The sequence below is a fragment of the Typha latifolia genome, chromosome 7 (assembly GCF_019914945.1).
Source record: "Typha latifolia isolate L0001 chromosome 7, TyphaL0001v2, whole genome shotgun sequence".
Lineage (NCBI taxonomy): Eukaryota > Viridiplantae > Streptophyta > Magnoliopsida > Poales > Typhaceae > Typha > Typha latifolia.
Genome location: NC_133092.1, coordinates 279,930 through 305,671, shown reverse-complemented (window position 1 = coordinate 305,671; position 25,742 = coordinate 279,930). Strand labels below are relative to the sequence as shown.

At 36.6% G+C, this 25,742-nt stretch overlaps 3 protein-coding genes across 5 annotated transcripts; 2 read left to right on the top strand and 1 right to left on the bottom strand.

The window, feature by feature from the left end:
• The first annotated feature begins 2,061 nt into the window (after positions 1-2,061).
• LOC140793062 (uncharacterized) lies at positions 2,062-6,675 on the top strand. The gene is made up of 5 exons (XM_073144412.1): positions 2,062-2,205; positions 2,301-3,364; positions 3,750-4,618; positions 5,841-5,897; positions 6,059-6,675. The coding sequence occupies exons 2-5, from the start codon at positions 2,383-2,385 to the stop codon at positions 6,302-6,304; spliced, it is 2,154 nt and encodes a 717-aa protein (XP_073000513.1). The 5' UTR covers positions 2,062-2,205; positions 2,301-2,382; the 3' UTR covers positions 6,305-6,675.
• Positions 6,676-7,064: 389 nt separating this feature from the next.
• LOC140792352 (uncharacterized) lies at positions 7,065-13,691 on the bottom strand. 2 transcript variants are annotated; one of them, XM_073143304.1, is made up of 5 exons: positions 13,581-13,691; positions 10,834-13,383; positions 8,973-10,667; positions 8,124-8,376; positions 7,065-8,039 (listed from the first exon to the last, which is right to left on the bottom strand). In XM_073143304.1, exons 2-5 carry the CDS (start codon positions 13,237-13,239, stop codon positions 7,480-7,482), a joined length of 4,914 nt encoding a protein of 1,637 aa, XP_072999405.1. In that variant the 5' UTR covers positions 13,240-13,383; positions 13,581-13,691; the 3' UTR covers positions 7,065-7,479. The 2 variants fall into 2 exon arrangements, with proteins under 2 accessions (XP_072999405.1, XP_072999404.1); XM_073143303.1 differs by having other exon boundaries at positions 10,834-13,670.
• Positions 13,692-14,485: 794 nt separating this feature from the next.
• Positions 14,486-25,708, top strand: LOC140792443 (3-hydroxyisobutyryl-CoA hydrolase-like protein 3, mitochondrial). Of its 2 annotated transcripts, none has more exons than XM_073143450.1 (10): positions 14,486-14,798; positions 14,878-15,625; positions 15,756-15,820; positions 16,830-16,964; positions 17,083-17,179; positions 18,660-18,789; positions 20,276-20,454; positions 21,015-21,142; positions 21,237-21,338; positions 25,401-25,708. In XM_073143450.1, the coding sequence occupies exons 2-10, from the start codon at positions 15,526-15,528 to the stop codon at positions 25,497-25,499; spliced, it is 1,035 nt and encodes a 344-aa protein (XP_072999551.1). In that variant the 5' UTR covers positions 14,486-14,798; positions 14,878-15,525; the 3' UTR covers positions 25,500-25,708. The 2 variants fall into 2 exon arrangements, with proteins under 2 accessions (XP_072999551.1, XP_072999550.1); XM_073143449.1 differs by having other exon boundaries at positions 14,489-14,798; positions 15,524-15,625.
• The last annotated feature ends 34 nt before the right edge of the window (positions 25,709-25,742 follow it).

The following is a 25,742-nucleotide window of genomic DNA, read 5'->3' as shown; positions in this document are numbered from 1 at the left end:
ATATATATATATATATATATATATATATATATATATATATATATATTGATATAGAACGATACCTCATCATATAAATAAATTTATGTAAAATATATATATATAGAGAGAGAGAGAGGTTAAGAAAGAAGCAAAAGTTTTGTATTGTGAGATGAGCCTAATATTCAACCAGTGCAATTATATAGTGAGAATTACCCATACATGCAGATGGATGTAAATTAATCACCTAAAATAAAACAATGCAGGTGGATGTAAATTGGGCTTAGGTTATGTTAGCTGAGGCCCAAGATAGCCCAACTTCTTAATTAAATCGCTCTCAAATCTCAGCGACGTGAACAAAGGCCAAACGGGTCTAACCAAATTAGGTGGGGGGATAAACCAAAACACTTCTTAATTAAATCGCTCTAAAATCCATAAATTATGGGGGTTATGATGCGTGGCATCCTCTTAATAATCTCAGCATAGATGAAAATTTTCTTCTCCATTCACGAACGGTTAGGTCAACGGTTAACGGCTAAAATCTTGGCCCAGAAATCTCACGTCACTTGGAAGGTTAGTTGTGATTCTTCACGTACAGATTACCGACTGCGATCGTAGCTGAAAGAAAAGTAACAGGCAGTTATGCTTATTAATGAGTCCCCAAAATTAAGTTATGCAGGTGGAAACGTGTCACCCCACGATTCACCAAAATAGCGTTCCGTTTAGTGGTTTAGATGAGATGATTAGAGCATCTCCATGATTCGGTGCACCCATATATATTAAAATAATAATATAATATATATTATTATATTAGCTATTTTAAATTACTTAATAGGTCATCTTAGCATTATTATTTTTTAATAAAAAATATATGGTTAGAAAACTCTTATCGAGATCTTTAAAATAAGACTAATATTTAATAATTTCAGAATTAATTTTAAATTACTAGTTTTTTAATTAAACACATCGAAATTACATTATACGAAATAAATATCGAAATAAGCATTACATGTCATTAACTAAAAATATCAAAATTATATTACATAAAATAAGCAGAAATTAACTAAACATAATAAAAATAATAGATGTTTAATATTCTAATAAGTCATCTTCGTAGCCACCGGTTCCGGTTCCGTAGCCACCGATTCCAGTTCCGTAGACACTGGTTCCGGTTTCATTTTTAATGTATTTCATATTTGATGTATTTCATATCTAATATATTTTAATATTTAATATTTATATTGGAAATAATTTTGAGTAATTATATTTTAGGACACATAATTTATTAGACTCATTTTTATAAATAATAAAAAATTTAAAATTTAAAATTTAAAAATTAAAATTTAAATTAACTCAAAAATAATTTAATATTAAACTCATTTTAAAGGTCTCGATGAGATCTTTCCAATGGTATTATTTTTTTTGTTAAAAATCGATCAGTAAAACTAATTATATATTCAGTTTAACTAACTAAATTATTTAATAAAAGATATAAATAAAATTAAAATTATTGAATGTAATAATTATTGGGTAATTTTGATATTTTAAAAAATTGAAATGACAAATATAGTTGGGCTCTATTTTTATGGTGGGGTTTCTAATTTGGAGTCCACTATTGCTAGCTCTAAATTTAGAGTTAATTTTAGAGCTATTGGAGCTCATTTAGATTTTGTAGCCCGATTAGAATTGCTAAGGAAGCTGCGTTTCCCCCTTGTCCATCTAGGTGCGGGACACGTGAGACGCATGGACTTTTTCGAGACAAATTTTTAAATCTCTAGAACCGAGTCCAAAGTCACCAAATCGCGTACCTTCTTTTTTCTCTTACTATACATCCCTTCCAATTCGGCACGATGAACTCAATTCTAGTCTATTGCGGAGATCTAGATTCCAAAACTCTTTCCTCTCTCTCTCGGATTCCGAAGTTGTTGGCTTAGCTGCCCATCTCGCCACCGGAATCGCGATCTTAAAGCCGTTACGGTCTCTTCTTTATTCCAGGGATCCGTTCTCTCTCTCTCTCTCTCCCAAAAATGAAATGGTACCAATTAATGCTTGATTCCTTGTTGATTGGTTTTCATGCGATCTCAGGAACTCGCGGCTGAGAAGATTTTTCGACATTATGGATTTCTTCTTGCAAGATTTTCGATTACTAGAGTAATAGCTGCATGCTGTTGTGTAATTCGAGAAGTGGGAGGACTGGATTCTCGGCGGATCTCTCGATTGTATATTGATGTAAGATTAGATCTCCAAGAATATTGAAGTAACTAGGTTTTGATCTTTCTCTATGTTTCTTTTTTGCTGTTTTATAATGTGTTGATGCATTTAAGTTGAAGTATACTGAAGAGTGGGTAGAGATGTGCCAAAAATATTAGCTCGTGCCAGTTGTAGTGTGATGATACTGCAGTAAGAATGCACATGGAAAATAGCGATTTGTATGAAAGTGTGGTGAGACAGATTCGAACATCTGGGAACTTAAAATCCAATCTATCGGGGAGATCTAATGCAAGTAATTCACCTTCGTTCCGGAAGTTGAATCCTAGTAGGACACCTCGAAGGGAATCTAAAGGCATAGTAGGCACATTCAAATGGATCCAGAGCAACCGTGTAGTTTTCTGGTTGATTCTTATCACCTTATGGGCCTACATTGGCTTTCTCGTGCAATCACAATGGGCTCACAGTGACCACGGGAAGGCAGATTTTGGTGCTTACAAGAGTGAGATTGGTGGTACTAGGATTTGGGAGGAGGATAAGAGAAGAGAAGCAGCATCAAGTAGGATAAATGCTACTACCTCTTCTGGCAAGAAACTCGTGGTTGTGGATGGTTCCGATTCGAGGAAGTATGGTGTTCATCTGATGGAGAAAGGGATACGGTTTTTGTCTCATCCAACTGCATCGAGGAAAAAAATTAAAGAACCAGAGCATAGATTGTCGAAAAAGGCACCTGTTAAAGCAAGGACTGGTGTTGCAGAAAATAGAAATGGTGCAGTGGAAGAAGGAATAATACCAAAAAAGAATACTTCATACGGGTTAATTGTGGGACCATTTGGTAAGGCAGAAGATACCATTTTGGGATGGAATGCTGATAAAAGGAAAGGAACCTGTGATAGAAAAGGTGATTTCGCTCGAATTGTTTGGTCTCGGTCATTTGTGCTGATAATTCATGAGCTCTCAATGACCGGAGCGCCTCTTTCAATGATGGAATTGGCAACAGAGATCTTGAGCTGCGGAGGCAGTGTTTCAGCTGTAGTTCTTATCAGGAAAGGTGGGCTGATGACAGAACTTGAAAAAAGAGGAATCAAAGTGCTCAAGGATAAGGCAGAGCTAAGCTTTAAGACTGCCATGAAAGCTGACCTAGTGATAGCTGGATCAGCTGTTTGTTCATCCTGGATTGGTGAGTTTTGCTCTGGGTAGTTGGTATTATACCATTTTGGTGAAAATGTGGATGTTTCCCTCTTATTCATGCTTCTATTATTATACTATGTCTCTATATTCATTCTTTTTTTTTTGTTTCTCAAGTTGTTATTATGAACATGCTTTTATGTCTCTTTCCATTAAATATATGAAATACTATCACCAAGTTTCAATTGGTTCTGGTTTAAGATACTGGATTATGTTGATCAGTATAACATGCATATATTAAATGCTTATCAAATATCTTGTGCGTCAATATTTTGAAAATTTTGAAGATGCGTCCATGTTTCTTAGAGTAATATGTTGTCAACATGAAGCTCCTTGTTTAGACAATCATTTATCTTTACACTACTATTTTGTTGCAGAGCAATATCTGCTGCATTTCCCTGCTGGATCAGGTAAAATTGTTTGGTGGATCATGGAGAATCGACGGGAATACTTCGACAGATCAAGGCATTTGCTTAACCGTGTGAAGATACTCACTTTCTTGTCTGACTCACAATCCAAGGAATGGCTATCCTGGTGTGAAGAAGAAAAAATTCAATTGAGTTCACAACCAATGCTAGTGCCTCTTTCTGTGAATGATGAATTGGCCTTTGTAGCAGGCATTCCATGTTCCCTTAATACCCCGGAATTCAGTGTTGAGAAGATGCTGGAGAAGAGGAATCTTTTGAGAAATGCAGTCAGGAAAGAGATGGGTTTAGGTGACAATGATGTGCTTATAATGTCTTTAAGTAGCATAACTACTGGAAAAGGCCAGCGACTATTTCTTGAATCAGCTCTTTTGGCAGTTGAGCATAGTGTTCCAATGAAAGATTCTAAACATACTGGTTTTCTTGAAGAGAACAGTCTGCTCCAGGTTGCTCCTGTAAACCGAACAACCAGAAGCAGTGAGCTAGATGCTGTGGTTTTATCTGAAAAGCCTAACCAGAGTGATGAAATAGGAAATATTTCCCTCCAAAATAAAAGTAGTAGTGTGATTTCTAATAAGAAGAAGAGAAAACACTCACGGTCAAGGAACTTGCTGTCCGAAAGAAGGGATGGGAAAGAGCAGAATCTTAAAATTCTAATCGGTTCTCTTGGATCCAAGAGCAATAAAGTACTTTACATCAGAGCAATTTTGAAATTTATATCTCGACATTCAGACTTGTCAAAGCTACTTATGTGGACTCCGGCAACTACACATGTTGCCTCACTTTATGCCGCAGCAGATGTTTATGTAATAAATGCCCAGGTAAATTTGGATTATGCAGTCCTCTTGTACAATTATATTTGATATCCTTTTCACCCATAAGTTTATCCAACATTGGAACTCGTATCATCAGGTTTTGCAAAGCTCCACTAATCATTTTTTAACCTTCTCTTAGCAATTTTATACGTTTCATGGTTACACTATTTCTACATTTTTGCCAGTTTTGATAAAAATTTTACACTAGTAGCTTCATATTCAAGAGCCTGAAATGTATCAATTGCTGACTGCTTGAGAAAAGGAGTTTCACTTGTTCCATTGCATGATTTTTAGTAACTGCTTTTTAACCTAAAATAAATACACCAACAATCTCTGAATACTCTTAATATGATTAGCCCTCTTAATTCATATTATATTATTTCCTGATATAATGTTTTTTCTACTATTATTTTATTTATGAAGCTTTTTGCCTTATCTTGAGTTTCACATCCAATTTTACCATTGCTGAAAATTTTGTTCTGTAAGTTGGCTTACTTTTCGATAGAAGGTTTGGGTCGACCTGCCAGTGATGATACCACTTGATATTGGAAGATCTATCATGTTTGAGGATTGGCGAGACAAGCAATTAGGCCATGACAAGTCTTGAAATTAATAGCAACTAGAACAAGGAGGTTCATTCACTCATCTAGAATATATTCTGGAAGCAAGAATATAAATGACATTAGTGATGCAAAATTATATGATATATAAGTTATATTGTTGGGATATGCTTTCGCTCTTCATATGGTTCATCATTCACATAAAAGGCTGCCCTTACCATACATACACATGCACTACTTATTATTGCGACTGTAGAGCTAATTATTCGTTAGATGCTTTGTTTACTGCGCCTTGGATTCACAAGCACTGTGAACTTATCTTCCAGAAATCAGCTGTAAATTCATGTTTGCGGGGAGAATCAGATGTAGTAACATATGTACAATTTCCAAGACATTGACACAAGCTGAAGTCATAAGTCACTTAGGGAGATAATGGATGTCCAGTTGCACCTTTATTCTACTTGTCTCAGTAGGATCCAGGAAGTGGTCATGCTCTATTATGTCAAAAGTTATATGGCAGATAGTTACCTTAATAATTTTTAAATGTTTATCTTCCTATTTCTAATGGAAAGAAGGGCAAGAATTAAGCTTCCTGCTTTGTTGAACTATTTGTCTTTTTTGTATATTTTATTTAACGATAAATGACAAATAAGTGATTTATTCACTAGGGTGTTGGAGAAACATTTGGGAGAGTAACAATTGAAGCTATGGCATTTGGCCTGCCGGTATGAACAATCATATATTTCCTTTCTGTGACAACATTTTTCCATCTTGAATTTCTATTTGGTTGTTCAATGAACTATGATAGCATTACAATGCACAGCAAACATAATCCAATAGAAGTATAATGCAAAACTATTTGTCTGTTATTATTCGTTCTGTGCAGGTGGTTGGAACAGATGCAGGAGGTACAAAGGAGATTGTCGAGGATAATATAACGGGCCTTCTCCATCCTGTTGGGCGTGAAGGAAAAAAAGACCTTGCACAGAATATCCTCTATCTTCTAACCAATCCATCAGTTAGGAAGAATATGGGAGCAAGGGGAAGGCAGTTGGTACAGGATAAATACTTGAAGAATCATATGTACAGAAGATTTGCAGAGGTCCTTGTCAAGTGCATGAAAATTAAATAGCAGCCATATTGGTGCTTTCAGTTTTCTTTCTTTCTTTCCTTTATTATTTTATTTTATTTTATTTTATTTTATTTTATGTTTCTAGGCAATTAGATGTGCTTTTCTATGATGTGGCAAATGAGCATTTGAATTACTCCTCCAAATTTTGACATATCCTTTATCATTTCTTAGCAAGTGGAGGATCTAGGCTGATGAGTTGCCTTCTTCATCAGCCAAAGCCCTTATACAGAAACAGAGAGCTACAAGTATTTTCTGGACATTATCCACAGAATGCATTTTAGTGGGAGCCTCCTAATTATTGGATTAGATATCTTTGAATATTTTTTTTTCTGGAAACAGTCACAATGTTATTTAGCTATGGGTTTCAGTCACTTTGGTAACAGTTTTTCCCACTATGCTAATGCTACTCACTTCGAAGTTAAGTTTTTCCGGGGCTATGCTAATGCTATGCTAATGCTACTCACCACACACTTCTTTATTAGTTTATTTGACATAGTATCTCAGGGGCAGCACCAGGCGGCCTTAGGAATTTGAATGTAAATAATGAATGCAACATATCAGAAGATTTGCGCTGATAACAAATGGATTGTTTTCAAGAAATATAGGTAGACGAAGGCCAGAAGGCATATTCTCAGGTCATAGCACAAGCAAATACAAAAGCATGAAACCAGACACTGAAACTTCAGTGTTTACAGATGGCTTACATGTTACCATCTTAAATTAGCAAAATCCATCGAACATAAATTAGAGAATATAACTGTTAAACAGATCGAGAACATCTCGGGTGAACTGCACTATCATTAGGAAAATTAACAAGACAGTGGGAAAAAGATGGAAAATCTGCTGTACAGGAACCAAAAAAAAAAAAAACACGGCAGACTATCTCCTGAATGGAGTAAGACTCCATTTCTAATTGAAGAGGTACAACGTGAAGCCCAAAAGGTTAAAAGAAAGCAGCTGGACAAAATGACTGAAACATATGGCTCTGCACAATTCCACAATGAATAAACTTTCTTTGAAACCAAGAGTAATGACAACACATCTCCAGAAAGGATGATTACTCAATCCCTGACAAAAATTTCTGTCCAGGAAATCAGTGAGCCCAACTATAACCACAAAATGTGGTTACAATCGCCGCTTGCACCAAAATCTGATTCTCTTCAATCTTCTCAATCTTAACCAGCACCAATTAAATCTCTTTCAGATGATTTTATTGCCTCGGCTGTCATAAGTGCAACTGTGGCTCTATGAAGAGCAAGATCAGCCTTGTGCAGCAGCCACTGAGCTTTTTCTCTTTTAAGCCTAGCCATGGTTAATGCATGCTGAGCAGCACTTGATGCATCCTGTAATATTACCTCATCAAGATCCACTTTGAGATCCTGAAATGTATCAAATGGTAACTTATTTGGTTTCGACAATTCATACATGTCAGCACCCCGACGACAGGCTCCATTTCTCTTAAATCTTTGAGCACGCAAGAAAGGTGCAACTTCACAATTCTCAGAGGATGGGAACATTCTCCTCTTCTTTACACTACATATGTAGGATTTTAGAGGAGGACCTCTATCTGTAACATCATAGTAGGGTAAAGAGTCTAAAGACTCCATCTTCACAGTGTCCTTCGGTGAAATACTCGACGAAGACTGATGCCAACCAAATGAATCAGAAGATTCATAACTAGGGATGCTAAGTATGGCCCTCTCCTCTCTAACCGATACTTCAGCCAATTTCCTGCCTGGTATCAGATATGCAAACTCAAAATGGAAATATAATTTCGTGGGATAAACTAATCTTTAAAAAAAGAAGAAGAAATAAGTACCTGAATTGTAGAAACAATTCTGCTCTCTCACAAAAGAATTGTGGTGGCCTGGGAACAAGATCTTCTTATGGGATCGTTGCTTCAACCATTTGTTAGGTAATTCCAGTCCTCGTGGCCTCAAACAGAAGGCAAACATCAGCGGTTTTTTAATCAAACGCTCCTTATCTTGGCAGCTATCTGGTGAGCTGCGCATTATGCTCATAGCTGATTCCCATTCTTTAAGTTGCTTCTGGTAGTACATCCACAGTGCAGGCTGAAGCAAGAAGAGAAATTATGAGAAGACAAGACATTAAAAAATCATTTAATGATAGTTCCTAATTCCTATAATGTCTCAGTAAAAAAGTTTAAAGTCCAAAGCCCGCTAAACTAATGCAAAGATTGCAAAGAGAAGGCCACAAACTCGATGCTGGCAAACCATCAAGAAGGAGAAAAATAAGAAGAATCACAAACATGGTCGATCACTAGATTCTTGAAATCAGACGAAGCTTCCACCTATGAGAGCAAGACAATATGAACTTCCAAGTACATTAGAATTATTAATTATGAGACTGAAATATACACCAAGCAGAAAATACCAAACAGCTAGTTCAGATATGGCTAAATGATCTTCTAATCATGAGTGCATGGTATTACCATTATGAGTGCATAATATTAGCAATATAAACATGTATATAGTTCTTTATAGCAGTTCTATATGGATGTGAAATAACCAAGATGAGAAGTCGTCATAGTTGTCATATAAAATTAACCAATGTATAATAACGTAAAACATACAGATGAAAATTGATTAGCAGCAGCGTGGAAATGTGAACATGATGCCTAATGACAAAGCATTTAAGAAAATATCACCTGAAACTGCCTAATTAGAGGCAATCCTTTCTTCTGCCTCTTAACCTGCCAATACTCATGGATTACTTCTATGATGTCCAATGGCCCAACATTAGCCATGAGTTCCTCTATTTGATTAGCATTAAACTCGTCACAGTGATGAGCATACGCAAGTTTCTCGAATGTGTCCATTACTCTCTCAAACAAATCTTCAGTAACCTCAGATATATTACTCGCCTTGGAATCCGAAAATCTTAATTTTGAAACCCACTCTTCATCACCACTATCCATGTCATATAGCACATGTGCTGGATCAAGAGCCATATCAATCTCTGTCCCAACCTGCCGAATGTATTTTGAACTGCGTAAGAAAGGCACCTCAGCATTGACATTATGGCCACCAGCAACCATGCGAACACCTGGAGTAGGAATGTTTTTGATGGAGGCAGCCCTAATGTTTCTGTTGTAGCATTCTTCATGCATTTGCTTGAAAAGAGACCATTGTCCTCTATCGGGGAACTCTAAATACCAATCTTTTCCACCTTTCCACATCATAGCATGGGTGTATCGGTTTGTGGTTCCAGGCTGCAAAATGTGAGATGCCTTGTGAATATACTTGATAACCCCTGAAATTTTTATACATATCCTCCACTCCTGCTGGTCATCAAATTCAAGTAAGACCTGAGCACCACACTCTCTCCATCCTCTGTCACCTACAGTGATGAGGACATTTGCATGACAGATCAATGAATCTAGGAAGTTATCAGGGGTTCCAGAACTTCCAGATAATCTCTTTACATTCTTATATGTATATGCTTTACGATGGTTGTTTCGAGAGTTTGAACTTAGTTCATCACCTTGAGGGCAAAACGAGTACGAAACTTGACTTCGCGGCTTCTTAGAACCACTAACGAAGCCATTCCACATGGAATCTTCCAGCCACAATCTTGAACGATATCCAAATGATCGTGAAACTGAAATATGATGATTACGATGCCATGCACTCCTTGGAGCAGTTGGTTTAGCAAAACGGATTGAATGCCCATTCATTTCGCTTACCAAATTGGGTGCAGATTGCATACCTACTCCATCCTTGTTGGGTGTATCCTCACAGGAGTAGGGCCCACCTTCAGACTTGTCTGGAGTGAAGTATTGGGAATGAGAGGAGTATTGCTTCTCAGCTCCGGGGCATGAGCCAGTCTCGCATGAAGGTCTTTCAAATTGGACGACGGTACTGTCATCTTTGTTCTTTCCATCATCCCTGCTTCCTTCAGTGCTTCCAGTCACAGTAACCTCTCTACTGAAGGAATTGATAGAAGGCCTCATCCAATCGTCATCATTGCTAGCGGAGAGTGCATCAGTCAGTACTTTTGCATAGTCAAGAGTGAGACCTCCAGAACTGGAAGCAGCCTGGCCTGAGGAATATCCAATCATCTCAAGTGTAATTGCTGAAGCTTGGTCAGAAGGATCTTCAACATGAGAGCAAACATCAGCTCTCAACTTGTCATTATCTGTACGCTCTTCAGAAACAAATGAAATTGGATTTTGGAAGCGAATAGAAGATACATTGTTTTCAGTTAAAAATTTGAGATGAAAACCAAGTAAAACTAAAGGTGTAGTATCCTTCTCATCAAGTGGACAGATGACAAGGTTAGCATCTGATTTGCCAAATAAAAGCTGATGCATAAGGTCTTTGTCATACTCTTTTGAAAGGCCCTGTATGATAGAGAGTCGACAAGAAGTCAGTTTCAATTTACAAAGTAACAAAATAAATGGAATTAATAAAATAAGCAACCATATGAATGCTATTACGTAAAACACCTAATAGTTGCATGTTGATCAGTAAAAGAAATAAATAATTCTATGTTGATTAACAAGATACCTCAGGTAAAATTGGATCCCGTGAGGTGGGGACTATCTGATAATTGCCATCAGTAAAATTCTTGATATTAGAGTATGAACAGTCAGCTTTTGGTAGCTCCTTCAATTTCACACCGTGGTGCTTGAGTTTTTGATCCAGATATACCCAACTTGAACTCTCCAACCTAAAGAAGCTGAACAACACGAACATAATCTGACTTCCTCTCTCGTGCACGCCTGAAATCTTAAACCTGATTGATGTGAATGGTGTTTGCATCTCCTTGAAGTCAAACTGTTGCGTACACTGATGAAATGTGCCTATAAGCAAACATACAAGCGATACTGCCAATCTTAAACATACTTCAATCAAAAAATACCTAAAACCTAGAGCATTATCAAAAACAGCTATTTCCAAATGAACCATTGGCCACACACGCATCAGTTTGCCATACTGAAGAAAAAACAGTGCACGGCTAAGACAAACGCTATCAGCTCCGTACACACACTTATAAATGTAGTGCAGCAGCAAGCTCAATCTAAACATGACTGGGGTCAGTTCCAATAAAGTAGTGGCTGCACAGTGTTCCTCTGCAGAAGATGTCCTGTCAGAAAGAGAAGCAAAAATGCTGATGGAACCCATGGTATTTCCAGGAGCAGATTCATGCTCCAAAATGTCCACAAAACTCTTTGGTCTCTTGCAAAACCGTCTCCTAAAATAAACAAAGGAAAACTTTCTATCTCTGGCACCACTCCTGCTGTTCAGCAAAGACACTTCACTAGTGTTCTTGATTGAGCTCTGTGGCATAATTGAACTATTGAATAATATATTTGGATCAATATTTGATGGGGTCACATCCATGCATCTGCTGGCCTCAAATGAATAAGACATTTGAGAATCCTTAGTTGGCTGACCATGATTTTGCCTCATAACAGTATTAGCTGGAGAGGATTTCGCTCGATGAGCTGATTGAGCCAACCATGAAATGATTGGCTCCGATTCTGTAGAGCTGTCCATACTACTGTCATCTGTGTACTCTTTCTCTTTCATATACTTTAAATTTGTTGCCAATCCTGAGCGTTTATTATATACACTAGCAACTTCACTTGGGAAAAGCAAAAGTTTAAACCTCTCATTTCGGAGGTCAATCCATTCCTTGTCACGATCATCATATCTAACATAGTGCAATCTTGTTACTGGATCATACTCTTTAACGCGACCAAAGTACCAACTCTTGTCAAGAGGCCAGAATACTCTGATCCTCTGTTTTACAATACAAAATGGATTCAAATCTTTAGGATAGACTTCATAGAAATGACGACGCTTTCTACTGAAACTGTCTCCATAACACTTCCTTGGGCGCAACACTCTACCAGCACCAACCACTTTAGTAACTTCTATTTGTGAACCCTTGATATTCTCATGAGCTGATTGAGGAGGCAATGGCCCATTTACTGATTTTGATGGAGATGATGTTCTATTCCCTGGGAATCCAGAACATACTGGATCAAACAGGGAACAAAGCATTCTAGCAGCATTTTGTTCAAGATTCTCCTCATTGTCCTCTTGAAGGTCTCCATAAAACTTCCCACCATCATCAAGTATAGGTGTTTTATCAGAAAGGCCAGCTTTCTTTACCTTAGAGGAGTGTTTTCTGGAACAATCATTTCTCCTGGTGAGCTGAACAGAATTGCTTGTCGCATTCTTGAAGCAATCAATAGAATTATCTCCACCAACTCTATTCTCCTTAAAATCATTGGATCTCTTCTTTCGCTTACAGGTTAACACCTCAGTGGATGGGAAAATGTTACCAGATTTTTCATCATTATGAGCATCATGACTGCTCTTACCACAAAAGTTACTTGCAAACCTCTTTAGACTATTAGAATTTTCAGGCTTTTTCTGCCTCAATACGCCCCGAGGCCGCTTTGGTACATCAGTACGGTCACCCGAACCAATCAAATTCTCCAGGTTCCTGATGCTTAGAGTTCGGAGGTGTTCCTGACCTGCCAGGGGTAAAGGAATATCATCGCCCAAATTCTCCACACTACAAATTAAAGTATCCAATTTGGCTGCAGAAGCATTTAGACTGCTAACAGTCTCCTTTTTCTCAATACCAGAAACAGACCCAGTTGTATTCACCTTCAGTGCATTCAAACTGTTTCTCTGCCTTTTGGCAGCAGACTCAACAGCACTAAAAGAAACCTCCGTTTTACTCCTTTTCCGCCTCACAGATACCCTGTTCTCCAATGTGGAGCTCCTTTTCCGCTTTGATGCTTTGGACTCTCGATTCACAGCAGCACTCCCCTTCTTAGACCACGATTTTCTTGCAGAACTCCTTGATTTCCTAGCATAGATACTCTGGAGATCCAGAGATCTCGATCTTTTAGTACTATCGGATGTACCAGGTTTCTCGACGCTAACATCCATATGCAAATAGCGAATCCAGAAGAGAAAAACCAGCTTCTCCAAATTTTACCATCCATCATACATGGGACAATGATCGGAACATTAGTGTCGGATCTAAGAGCATCATATCCTTCGCATGCTCCCAATGTGAACACAAATCGAACGCTGGATAGCATACAAATCGATTAGAGTCATTTCCCCTATCGATCTCTTCACAATCCGAATTAATCAAATAAAAGTGCTAGAACACCACATAAATGAAATAGAACAACCCATATAAACCAATTCGCCCATCGATCAGGACCAAATCAATGGCGGAATCGATCGCCAAGTATAACAGAATCGATCTCGGGAGAAAATACCTTGATGTGATGAGATTTCGGGAGGTAATTTCTCAACCCTAGAATACCAACGGGCTAGGGTTTCCTTGATTTCACGAGACCTAGGGTTTAGACCACAAAAATAGAAAAACCGAAAGGAAAGCAAATTACAGCTCGCATTCACGAGGACTACGGCGATTCTGCACGTCAGATCTTAATCTAACGGCTAGAGTTTACCTGCTGACGTAATAGCATTAAAAGGATTCCAGGTTCTCGGTAGCAAACGACGAAGAAATGGACGGGCCGGATCGGTCTAATCGATTACGTGGAGGGTCAAGATGCCAGAGTACGTTAGAGAGATTTGGGCGGGCTACTGGGACACGTCGTAGTAACAGAAATTTCTGAAAGACGCTTATAAAGCTTTATCTTTTTCTTATCGTTGTATGTAATATAATACCCTTATCTGAATCGTTATTTACCTCCATATCCTTTCGTTGTTGGTTTTCGTGTGCAAATATACCCTTCAAAACCTGCCTATTTGTTTGTATGCCATTCTAAATTACGTATTTATGTGCATAGCCTATCAATTTTGATTACTTTTTAAATTTAAAACCATTTAATTAAAGGTATTATTGTCCTTTATTATTATTATTATTATTATTATTATTATTATTATTATATATATTCTAACATTTTCTAGTTGTGTATACACGTCGTGTGAGTGATCGGCCTGATAAATCTATTATCTATTTTATTATTCGAGAATGTATCAGTTTTTAACACGAGCTTTAATCTCATAATTTTGTTAATCTTACTCTCCAAAAATACTTCTTATTATCCGATTATGGATTTTCTTATAATAATAATAATAATAAATAATCTGTCCCCTCGCATGTCCAATGATCGTGGCGATCACTAAATTACGGAATTACCCTCCATTCTCAGACAAAGACGTAATTAGTTTTCCACCTCTTCTGTTTACCTCTTGTTTTCTCCGAGACATGCCTGCTTTGCTCTCTCGGCTCCAAATCCTCCTAAAACCCTCGCGTCCCTTCTCTTCGATCCCCTTCTCGAGATCCAAATCCCTCGCACGAAACCCTAATTTGATCCATTCTACCTTCCGCAAAGCCTCCGATTTCTCTCGCACCTTCTCCGCCATGGCGGGCACCGCGGAGGAATTTGTTAAGGGGAGGGTATTCCCTAATGGCGTCGCTGTTATCACTCTCGATCGCCCAAAAGCCCTCAACGCCATGAATATAGGTTGCAATTTCCTTATGCATTCATCTTAAGTCGTGTTCGATTTCTTCTTTTTCGAGTTCCTGAATTAGCGATGTCTCAGGAACCGAATCAGGTGCATGCTACTTGAAACAGTAAAAAAATTCTTAACATCCGTGTTAAGGTATAAACTCCTAAATGGCGTTGCCGTCATCACCTTCAATCGCCTCAAAAGCCAAAGTCCTCAACGCCTGAATTTGAGTTGCGATTTCCTTATGTCTTTATGCTAATTCGTGTTCGTTTTCTTTTTCGAGCTCTTGAATTCTCGATGTCACAAGAACCAGGTGCATGCCACTTGAATCAGTAAAATTTTTCTTGAGATTGGTGTTTTAAGTATATCTTTAGTTTGCTTCTTCTCATAATGGCGTTGCCATCATCACATTCGATCACCCCGCCAATATTTCGTACTGGATTTATTGTTGACTTTTTGAACTGGAACAAGAACCGGTTGCATGCTATCTGAAATAGTATAAAAATGCTCTAATGAGTGTCTTATTTTTATGGGGTTTTTTTTTTGTGAGGCTCTTGAATTCTTGCTGCACAAGAACCAGTAAAATCCATCTTAGATATAAAAGATACGATTGACAAATCAAATTAAATATATTATTGTTTCTTTACTTCTTTATCCTTGGTAAAACTGTTTGCGTTAGATTTTAGAGTAATACTTTATGTAGTGGAAGGGGAGTGACTACAAAGATAATGTGGTGCAGAGATGGACATAAAATATAAGAGCTATCTGGAGGAGTGGGAAGTTAATCCGAATATCAAATGTGTTCTGGTGGAGAGCAGCTCGCCCCGTGCATTTTCAGCAGGTGATTGGTCTTTATAAACTGTAACTGATTGCAAAAATGTTTTGAGATTTTTGAAGTGCTTTCCTCTGTCTTCTGATTCCAGAGCATTGGTTATGATCTGAGGATGAATTCATGCTCATGGCCAATGCAGGAATGGATATTAAGGGTGTTGTAGCAGAAATTCAAAAGGACAAATCTACATCACTTGTACCAAAGGTCTTTCGATAGGATAAGCTATAACTTTTGTTTCACTTTTGATATGCAGCTGTTTACTTATAGCTAAGTAACAAATACATATCTTAATATCTTTGAACTGTGCTTGTGCAAATTGTGCAAATGATAACAAAGTTAGTAGTGTAAAATGCAGGAGGGGATGTGAAGCAGATTACTATCAGATGCGAAATGTCAGAAATTATTGAGGTCAAAGAAGACTTAGATGCATGTCATAATTTGCCGATAGAGAACTATCAATTTTTTTTCCTTCTTTCTCTACCTTCTTTCTCAGTTTGTTAATCTTATTTGTAGTTCTTTTATAGATTTTTCATAATTCTATCATTTTCTTGGCAATTTGGCATGCCTTAGTTTATCAAAAGGCTCATTTAGTCCATCATCCTAAGGTTTGAATATCTTCTAAATCATATTTTTCAAAAGGTGTCTTGCCTATTCTGAAGCCATGATAAATATTATTGAGCATGACAAAAATGTACAAGTGAACAAGACAACAAGTCACTTCAATTTGCGGTTTCAATGTGTTCCATTCTTTCTATTGGAGAAAATGGGAGAAATAGTAGTCTATTGATACTTCCTACTGAATAATTGGAAACTGGAACACACTACTGCAGTACTGCTAGAATTAGAGTCTAAGTTGGTGAATTTCAGTCGGTAATTGAAACTCCTGATCATTTGCATAAGGTCATGGCTGAAACTGTTGGGAGCATATCCAGTTTATTAGAATTTTATGCATCCAAGAAATATCTTCCGTAAGATATCACTCATGCCCTTGTTGCTCATATAACATCTCTTAATGAATAAACACTTTATTTTTTTTCTGTGAAAGTCATTTTATGTCAATGTAGAATTTTTTGATGGTAGGATCTCTTGCTTTGCTTGAGATCTATGAACATGAGATTCTAAATAGCATACTGTGTTGTATGTCTTTCCTGGAAAATATGCTCTTATTGTTGTGAACTTAATAGTCTCATTGTTGAGTTTTGCTGCATGACAGGTTTTTGCAGCTGAATATTCACTTATATGCAAGATATATGAGTATAAGAAACCTTACATATGCTTAATGGATGGTGTAACCATGGGATTTGGAATTGGATTATCTGGCCATGGCTGCTATAAGGTTATCACCGAGGTATAATTATCTATAGTGCTTCAAAGATAATTTATATGAGCAAACTTTGTGATTTATCTGGTGTTACTGTGCTCTCCATCTCTCATGATGTTATCTGGCTGATGTCACTGTATGACAGAGGACACTTATGGCCATGCCTGAAAATGGAATTGGCTTGTTTCCTGATGTTGGGTTTGCATACATTTCTGCACAGGGTCCAGGAGGAGGAGCAGTTGGTATGTACTGTAATTTTTCACTTATTGCATTTAGTAAATTTGGAAATTTGTGCCTCAACAGCATCTGTCTTTTACATACTTGTTGAATGTGAACATAGCTCTCCGCAGTTGCAATATTCACATCATAACCTGTTGCCCTGCTATCTCAAAAATTGATCAAGCCTATATTTTAAAATATCACTCCAAGCCATTAGTTATATCTTGGAATGCTATTTTGTAGAATTGTAAAATCCTTCTCCTTCACTTTGTACTATCTTGGAATATATCTTGGATTATTGTATGCTTCCTATTGCATAGCCGTTATAGTTTCTTCTTTTTGTTCAAGTCATTGGAATTTTCCAAGAGAACTCTGAAATTCATGGTTCTTAGTTTTGACCAATTCTGATTCCACCCCGAAAATAGTCATTTCTCGGTTGTAACCAGATTGCCTAACACAACCCAATATGGGTTAAATAGGTTGGATGCCATTTGGATCCGACCGGGGACATCAATACCATCTCCGCGTCCCTTTCCTAGCAAGCACTACACACATCTCATCTCTCTCTCTCTCTCACGTGCACCTTGACAAAGTTCCCAATGTTGATCCGTCAAAATAGAAGTTTCGAGAGCTCCTCCATTGACAGATACAACAACACTGCACTTGGATATGTCCTTTCTTTCTATTTGATTTTTTTGGGTTTCTCATTTCTCCTATCTCTCTCTCTCTCTCTCTCTCTCTCTCTCTCTCTCTCTCTCTCTCTCTCTCTCTCTCTCTCTCTCTCTCTCTGTTCTGCAGCACTTATTTTGCTGCAGCAATAGAGAGAGAGTGTTTTTCAGACTTAATATCTAATATCTGAGCAATTTATATATATTTTTATTATCTGTAATTTTAGAAATAATTTAAGATTTTTTCTGCATTTTAAAATAATTTTTAGGATTTTACGTAATTTTAAAGATAGTTTGATATTGAAATGGCTGATAAGGCGGCCGATGTATATCATTTTTTAGACGGCTGATCTCAATCCCAATATTTGAGTCTTGCTTCAATTTGATCATAGATTCCTATGAAGTATACTTCAAAATTTATACTATGTCATTTTGTATATTTATGTAGACAAAGTCAATATTGTCATTGGAATAAATCATGTCACATGTTTGTGGCCTATGGGCCTTAATTGCATTATTTCTAAAGTGGTCCCCAACTTTCTGGCTTGCTTAAATTTCTCTTTATGATCTCAACTTGTCATACTTTGGGGCTCATTACTTTTAGAACGACTTTGGCTATATTTAACAAAAGATGTATTAAATATTTGGGTGTGAGGCTTACAAAATTAACCAACTGTCTGTACTTCTACTGTTGCACTGAATAGAGATGAATGGAGAAAATAATTCATAGAGCTGATCTCAAATAGTTGAGATTATAAGCTTTGTTTTTGTTGTTGCGTGATTGTATCACAACATACTTCCTTTTCTTATCACAAATGTACTTATTTTGTTGCAGGTTATTACCTTGGAATGACTGGCAAAAGAATTTCCTCACCATCTGATGCATTATATGTTGGTCTTGGAACTCATTATGTCCTATCTGGGAGCTTGGGTTTGCTAAAAGAAGCTCTTCTAAGTATAAACTTGTATGTTGCTGAATTTTTTTTCTTTTGCTTTCTGAACCTTGCCTCACCACCTTAGGACCTCTACGCGCAAATCATCAGAATGAACTACCTAATGTTTCATAAAACCTTAAAATATTGACATGAATAGAAGACCTACCAGTTTTCTCAATATCCTTATTTTTGGAATGCCATTTATTCTGGTCAATTTGAAAGAGTTATAATTTTAATTGTTTTGTTCATATATTAATTTTCTCACTTGAGAAAATGAGGGACTATTATGCGGTGCTAACAACGTACCTACCTAGCTGTTTTTAAGTTCTGAAATAACATATTAGGGAAAAGTAGGTTATTTTATATTTTAAAGACAATTATTTTAGTATGATGTCAGATGTCCGGACGCTGCTATTATATTTTCTAAAGATACCACTTCTCCATGAAATGTAATGCAATCTCTCATATTCTGATTGACGAGGCCAAGAAAATTAAATGATAGGGTGGAACTCTCCATCCAAGTCTATGCTTTATGGGGTAACTTCATGTGCTGCCTATGTTAATGCAGCAGATGTGTGATGTATGTATAATAACGAGCTGGGAATATTATTATTTGAATATTGTGGTGAAACTAGCTCTATATTGTAAACACAATCGAAAGAGTGGCTATGATTTCTAGGACGTATTGTGAGCCTGTATGTAGAGACAATCATCATACGTAGGCTTTGATATAAATTTTTTTTTAAGATAGCTTCTTTTAAACCATTCAATGATGTTTTGAAGAGGCATATCACAACACTAACCTTCTAAAGCGCCCTTAGTGTTTCATAATCATGGAGCCCATTATTTCCATCATAAAATTTTCTGATTGAGTTGATAATCTGAGCATTTGAGGTTTTTAAACAGTTCCTCTTTTTGGTGATGAAAATATGAAAAGAGACTTGAAAATGTAGTAGGCTTTTACTTTGTTTATCTTTGTACTTCCTGTGCAATACTTTCCCTTTTGTCATTATACTTCAAAATCCCATCTCCATCCTTCTTTCTCTTTGCACTGTTAGATTCCTGTTTAGCAGATTGCACAATGTCTGCATAAGTTTCTAGGTGTCTGATTTCCCTCTCCTTTCTTATTTTTGTGTTTCTTTTGTCATCAACTAAGGTCTTACATATACAGGCTAATTCAATCAACTTTTTTGTTAGGATTTTCTGAAAAAATGCATTTGCAAGATAGGACAGATTTGCTTTTAGCAGCTGCACTTAAGGTGTTCTGGTTGAAGTGTGAATCAATGCTAATTGTTTCTTCTTTTAAAATTCTCTTTTTGACATTTGTTGTAATCAATAGATCTATAAATCTTTTAAATACGAGTACATGTAAGCTGACATTTTGAAGATAATTTTATTGTAAAACTGTAGTTTATCTGGTTTCTTGGTTTTGTTCAAATGCTACAAATCAGTCTAGGATACATTTATCTATTGACCTTGTTGAGGTTCCTTGAGCTCATGTATTTTGTGGTTGCAGCACAGATGATCCTCATAAAGATGTTCAGGCACTATTAGCAAACTATCATAAGGAGCCTGAATCAGAAGCTAAGCTGGAAATTCTTTTGCCTCATATCATTTCTTGTTTTGCTGCACATAAACCAGTCTCTGAGACAATAGAAGAGCTGAGAAAGCATCAAATGAGTACAGATGCTGCAGGTATACTCTTGGATACAATCCCAATTTAGAGCAAGGATCCACTAAGATGCAAATGATGCTAAGTTTGCTGATAGTTTCACACCTTTGTGTACCAGTATCACGTTGATGTTTAATTTTCTCAACATGCTAGACCGTGAAATTTCTCTTGTTATGGGATTGGTTTAAATAGGGAAGAGAAGGGATGGGTTTACATTCTCATAGCACTTTCCTGATAATCACAATTAAAACATACGATATTTTTCTTCTGGCAAAACAGAACTGACGCATGCAAATAGGGAACTAATGAAGCCAACATTTCGGTGAAGCAAATATTTTATTTACAATCTAACGACTTAATGAATAAATTGACATGGATTGGCATTGACTGTACCTTGGTACCACAATAAACATGTCCCATGAATTGACAATTCCCATTAATTTTGCATCTAGTGGTCTAGAATAATAAAAGCGCAAAATATATCTCCTGGCTGAAAACCAAAATAATAAAAGAATGGCCCTGTGAAAATCAATTAGGGCATTAACTATTAGATGATCTATCTCATCATTGTTTCTGGCTACAGTGGCAGAATGGGCCAGTGATGCTCTTGCTGGGCTTGGTAAAGGTGCTCCCTTTTCTCTTTGTTTAACCCAGAAGCATTTTTCCCAAGTTGCATCTGCACAAGGAAATGATAATTACCAAATGTCAAAAGTAAGCCGTCAGATAGTCAAGCTTCGTCCTGGTTTCAGTTAGCTTATGTACGCATAAAGTATGACTTTCTATCTTATGCTGCATTATGCAACAGCTAAATGGTGTTATGAAAATTGAATATCGCATGGCCTTGAGGTCCTCAATTCGACATGATTTTGCTGAAGGTGTTCGGGCAGTTTTGGTGGACAAGGACCAGGTATTTTCTTTTACTGAGACCATATTTTACCTACCTTTGGCAGTTATTTGTGTAAGAAATATGTTGTTTGGCTTGAACAAGGATGGAATATAATAAACCATTAAGTACTCTTCAAGCTTTGAGAACTATTTAGATTTCCCAATTCCCAACCAACTTGTCCATAAGGTAACAATTAACAACTAACATGTCAAATTAAAAGACATGCAAATGCCAATATGCCATGTTGATTGATAAGCTAAAGTAACTCCAAACATAAATTATTATCAGCAAAGTTGTGATGCAGACATCAATGACATTACACGAACATATGTATCAATGTAGTTCCTCCATTAGGAAACTAGTCTTGAATCAATTATTTTTATTATATATTTACTATTTAAGTATTTATAGTGTTTAGAGTTGTATTTGCTTTTTTGTTGTTGTTCAGGGTGTTATTTACTTATTGTCATTTGTAAGATTTATATATAAGCTAAATTTTTACTCAATTGAAGTTAAAGAAGAAATATTTTTTTTTCAAGATTTATCTTCAATCTAAATTTTGGGTGTGAAACTCTAGTAAATAATGGAGGTGTGAACCTCATTCTTTTTTTTTCTTTCACTATCATCGTTTCTAGAATCTTAACGACCATTGTTTCACATTATTTTGGTATTAAAGCAATGATTTTAGAATTCAAATCTTCTCCAAACCACATTTTTCTCTCTCTGCCATCCATTAATTTATTCGTCCTACCCATCTTCCCTAATCTTTATTACCATTTCCATTTGGTATAGATAGGCCTTCCAGGTCATGAGCCGCTCTACAATTGTCTATCGTTTGACACTTGCATTATGAATGTCTTATCATCACGAACTCTACCACATTCGCATGAGAAACTCACCATTGTGGAGGAATAAGAAGAATCAATCGGTATTACGAAATTGTGGACATGGAGTGTTCCTGCATCATCCAATAGTCAATCATCATCTAAATTAACCTTCTTCTCTGTTATAGGTGCACTGAAAAAAAAATCGAATGTCAGAATTTTGAGAATTTCAAATTTTTGAATTTCGTGTATTTCAAATTTAGTACTTCGTGAATTTCAAATTTTAATGGTTTATCCTTTCCTTGAGATTTCAACGAATCTTTTTTTTTCTTATCCCTCCTAACAAATACTAACTACCCAAACCTATCCCAAAATTCGAATTTTAAAACCTCCCCTCCCCCAAATATTAAAATTTTCTTTCTTTTCTTCCTTGTCATATCTACCAAAATTTCCTCACCTACCTATTAAATTCAAACTCACCTGAACTCAAACTAACTCAGACCCAAACCATTTCAACTCACCAACTCAATCCTCAAATCTATTAGTATCCAACCTAATCTGACCCATTAGCCTTAACCCCAACACATTCCCACATGTTAGCCTTAAGTCATATTCAACCTCAACATATCTAAACCTACCTTTCTCAATTCCTTTACTAGACTCCCATAGCTAGTCGACGTTGTCGTCGCCAGCAGTGCTCTCCACTAATGTTGTCACCACCAATGTCGCTCTCCATCAACTCCCGACACAACCAGAGTTGCTCTCCACCACCGCCAACACCATCTTCTCTGAACTCCACTACCTATCGTCACTTGCTTGTAACCGTCAATCACCATCCACCGCTATCGCATCCCCATTGACTTCTCTCGTCTCTATGATCAGTGTTTTTTTCTAAAATTGATGACAAGTCTTGACATTAAGAAGATTTAGGTGTGAAACTTTAGCTTGAGGGTGAAGGTGTGAAACCTATCCCTAACCATGTTGATACTTGGCTTGACTAAAATGACTTGGAATGATAGAAGCCCTGCAAGCTAAAGCAATATGAGAAAAGTCTCAGTTCACTACTCGAAGTCACTAAAGAACAAGTCCTATCATTAGAAAAACTTGGGTGTGAAACTATTATTTGTTAGGTGGACATGTGAAACCTATCACTGAACCTGATGATATTTTGCTTGAATGAAGTGAGTTGAAGTGTTAGGAAACTGTGAGATTGGAGCAATATGAATACTACAGAGGACACACTCGACAAAGTTGAGTTCTCTCCCACTCGGGGAGAATGATACGAACATCAATGACATATTACACGGGCACATGTATTAGTGCAATTCCTCTTTAAGTTAATTATTTTTATTATATATTTGTAATTTATGGTGTTTAGAGTTATATTTGTTTTTCTACAATTGTTTAAAGTGTTATTTGTTTATTGTCATTTGTAAGGTCTATATATATGCCAACTTTTTACTCAATTGAAGTTAATAAAGAAATAAAATTTGTAGCGATTTATTTCCAATGCAAGTTTTAGGTGTGAAATCCTAGTTGAGAATGGAGGTGTAAAATTTGTAGCTATTTATCTCCGGTGCAAGTTTTAGGTGTGAAACCCTAGTTGAGAATGGAGGTATAAAACCCTATTCATTTTTTTTTTCTTTCTCCATTGTCGTTCCTAGAATCCTAACAACCCGTTATTTCACATCAAGGTGCCTCTAAGAAACTAGTTGAGCATAAGAGATACTGCAATCCTCAAAGGACACAAGATAAATGAGCTATTAAATTATCTAGGAATTCTGCAAGTCCAATGCATGAAAGCCTAGCAGTATTGCTAGAGGACCAAGATCCTCTACATGCTAAACTCATGTTAAAAATCACCAATTTGAGTTCAGATTAATTAATTTTCCTTGATGAAGGAAACGGAATGCATCAAACCATGCCTTAGCCAGTGATAATTGTAGGATTTCATTGGTACAGGGTGTATGAATAAGACAATAAAAAATCCTATATAGGAAATAATGAAGAAGGGAGCTGAAATACATGTTGAGTTTCATATAATGTTTAATGCCACATCTGAAGCGAGGAAGAACAAATTTAACTATTTGGATGATAGACAAGATTCTTTAGTTTGTCTGTACTCCTTTTGTTTGCCAACAGAGAAAGAAAAACATTTAAAGAGAAAAGACGGAGACTTGTGCGCAATTATATTTAAGGTGCAACAGTTACTGTTGCACCTGAATAGACTTCACCCACCTAAAGAGTCTTGTAAAGGTGTTTGCAGCATGTTTCATTTTTTTGTAGAGCCTTCCAAGATGATTGACTATGTTATCTGTGCAATAGGGGAGAAGTCTAATGGATAATGAGAACCCCTGTGGTTTTCTGTTAAGTTACCGCTTAATGCAGAGAATTTGTTTCCAAGTGTTTTTTTTCCTTATCTGTGATTTTTCTCATTTCATTAGTGAGCATTTGCACACAATGAGGAGGCAGAACATTTCAGTGAAATTTCATCTTTTTTAGGTGTTTGCTGCTCTCTTTGCTTTTGCATCCATCTTTCGATTATTTTCTATTTGACCATCCAAGGTGATTTGACCATGGTAGTCTGTAATAATGGAGAAGTCTGTTGGATAGTAGCTTTCTTTGGGTGTCTTGTTAAGTATTTGTCTAGTGCATATTATCTCTCTTCTGAGTTATTTTAACCCTGCCTTCCCTACTTAGGATTGCATCTAGGTGCCTTTTGCTGTATCGCATTTATTTCACACTATTTATGGAAGATGCTTCAACATAGACATGCTTACTTTTGACTTTTGAGTACTCATTTTCAGTTGCGTGCTACATCATATTACAAACATACGTACTCGAAAGCCCAATAACTTCCATCATAATTTTGGTTCCAAAATTTGGGTATATTTGATTGCTGAATAATTGAAATTTCAGAATCCTGTGTTTGTATAGCTTGATATGATGACACTTAATGGATGTCAAAGATTTCTCAGGATATGAACCAATATAATGTCTTGATAACAAGGTGATGTATACTATGGTTCTCCGTGAAAGTTGGTTTCTCTTTCATTGCCATGAATGGAAAGAGTGGTTGCATATTAATGCCAAGATGTTACACATTTACATAACCATGGTCATTCATTCTTACATTCTTGTTCCAGGGGATCCTCTATTTGGTAATTCTTTCTAGGGGTCGTAGTGTTCCATTTCACACCTATCAGAAGTGAGCTTATTTATATCACTTTATTAAAGTTCCCTGCGTGGTTCTTTGCAGAATCCCAAATGGAATCCCGCAGCACTGGAGGATGTCGACATGGCTGAAGTGGAATCAGTATTTGAGCCCTTAACTCCTGAAAATGAATTAAGTGTTTGATTATAGGAATTTCAGAGGACAAGGATAAGTATTGAAACATCTTGTCTCTCTTTAGGTTTTATTTATGGTAATTTATAAATAAATAAACTTACAATTGCTAGAATTTGATTCCTGCTTAGTAAGATCTAAATTCTGCACAAACATCTTTAATGAGTTTTGCAGTATGTGCTTACACTGAATGTTGAAACTGAACTTTCCACTTGCTCTTACATGCCTTCTGTTTATATAAGAGTTTTTGTCGTT

Excerpts from the sequence above, each read along its gene's own strand:
- LOC140792352 (XM_073143304.1), bottom strand. The coding sequence starts at position 13,239 with ATGGATGTTAGCGTCGAGAAACCTGGTACATCCGATAGTACTAAAAGA. Across the intron at positions 8,377-8,972 it reads CTCTAATTAGGCAGTTTCAG|CCTGCACTGTGGATGTACTA; the intron begins GTGATATTTTCT and ends TTCTTGCTTCAG. Across the intron at positions 8,040-8,123 it reads GAATTGTTTCTACAATTCAG|GCAGGAAATTGGCTGAAGTA; the intron begins GTACTTATTTCT and ends ATCTGATACCAG.
- LOC140793062 (XM_073144412.1), top strand. The coding sequence starts at position 2,383 with ATGCACATGGAAAATAGCGATTTGTATGAAAGTGTGGTGAGACAGATT. Across the intron at positions 4,619-5,840 it reads TTTATGTAATAAATGCCCAG|GGTGTTGGAGAAACATTTGG; the intron begins GTAAATTTGGAT and ends TTTATTCACTAG. Across the intron at positions 5,898-6,058 it reads CTATGGCATTTGGCCTGCCG|GTGGTTGGAACAGATGCAGG; the intron begins GTATGAACAATC and ends CGTTCTGTGCAG.
- LOC140792443 (XM_073143449.1), top strand. The coding sequence starts at position 14,540 with ATGCCTGCTTTGCTCTCTCGGCTCCAAATCCTCCTAAAACCCTCGCGT. Across the intron at positions 14,799-15,523 it reads CCTCAACGCCATGAATATAG|AGATGGACATAAAATATAAG; the intron begins GTTGCAATTTCC and ends AATGTGGTGCAG. Across the intron at positions 20,455-21,014 it reads AATGAGTACAGATGCTGCAG|TGGCAGAATGGGCCAGTGAT; the intron begins GTATACTCTTGG and ends TTCTGGCTACAG.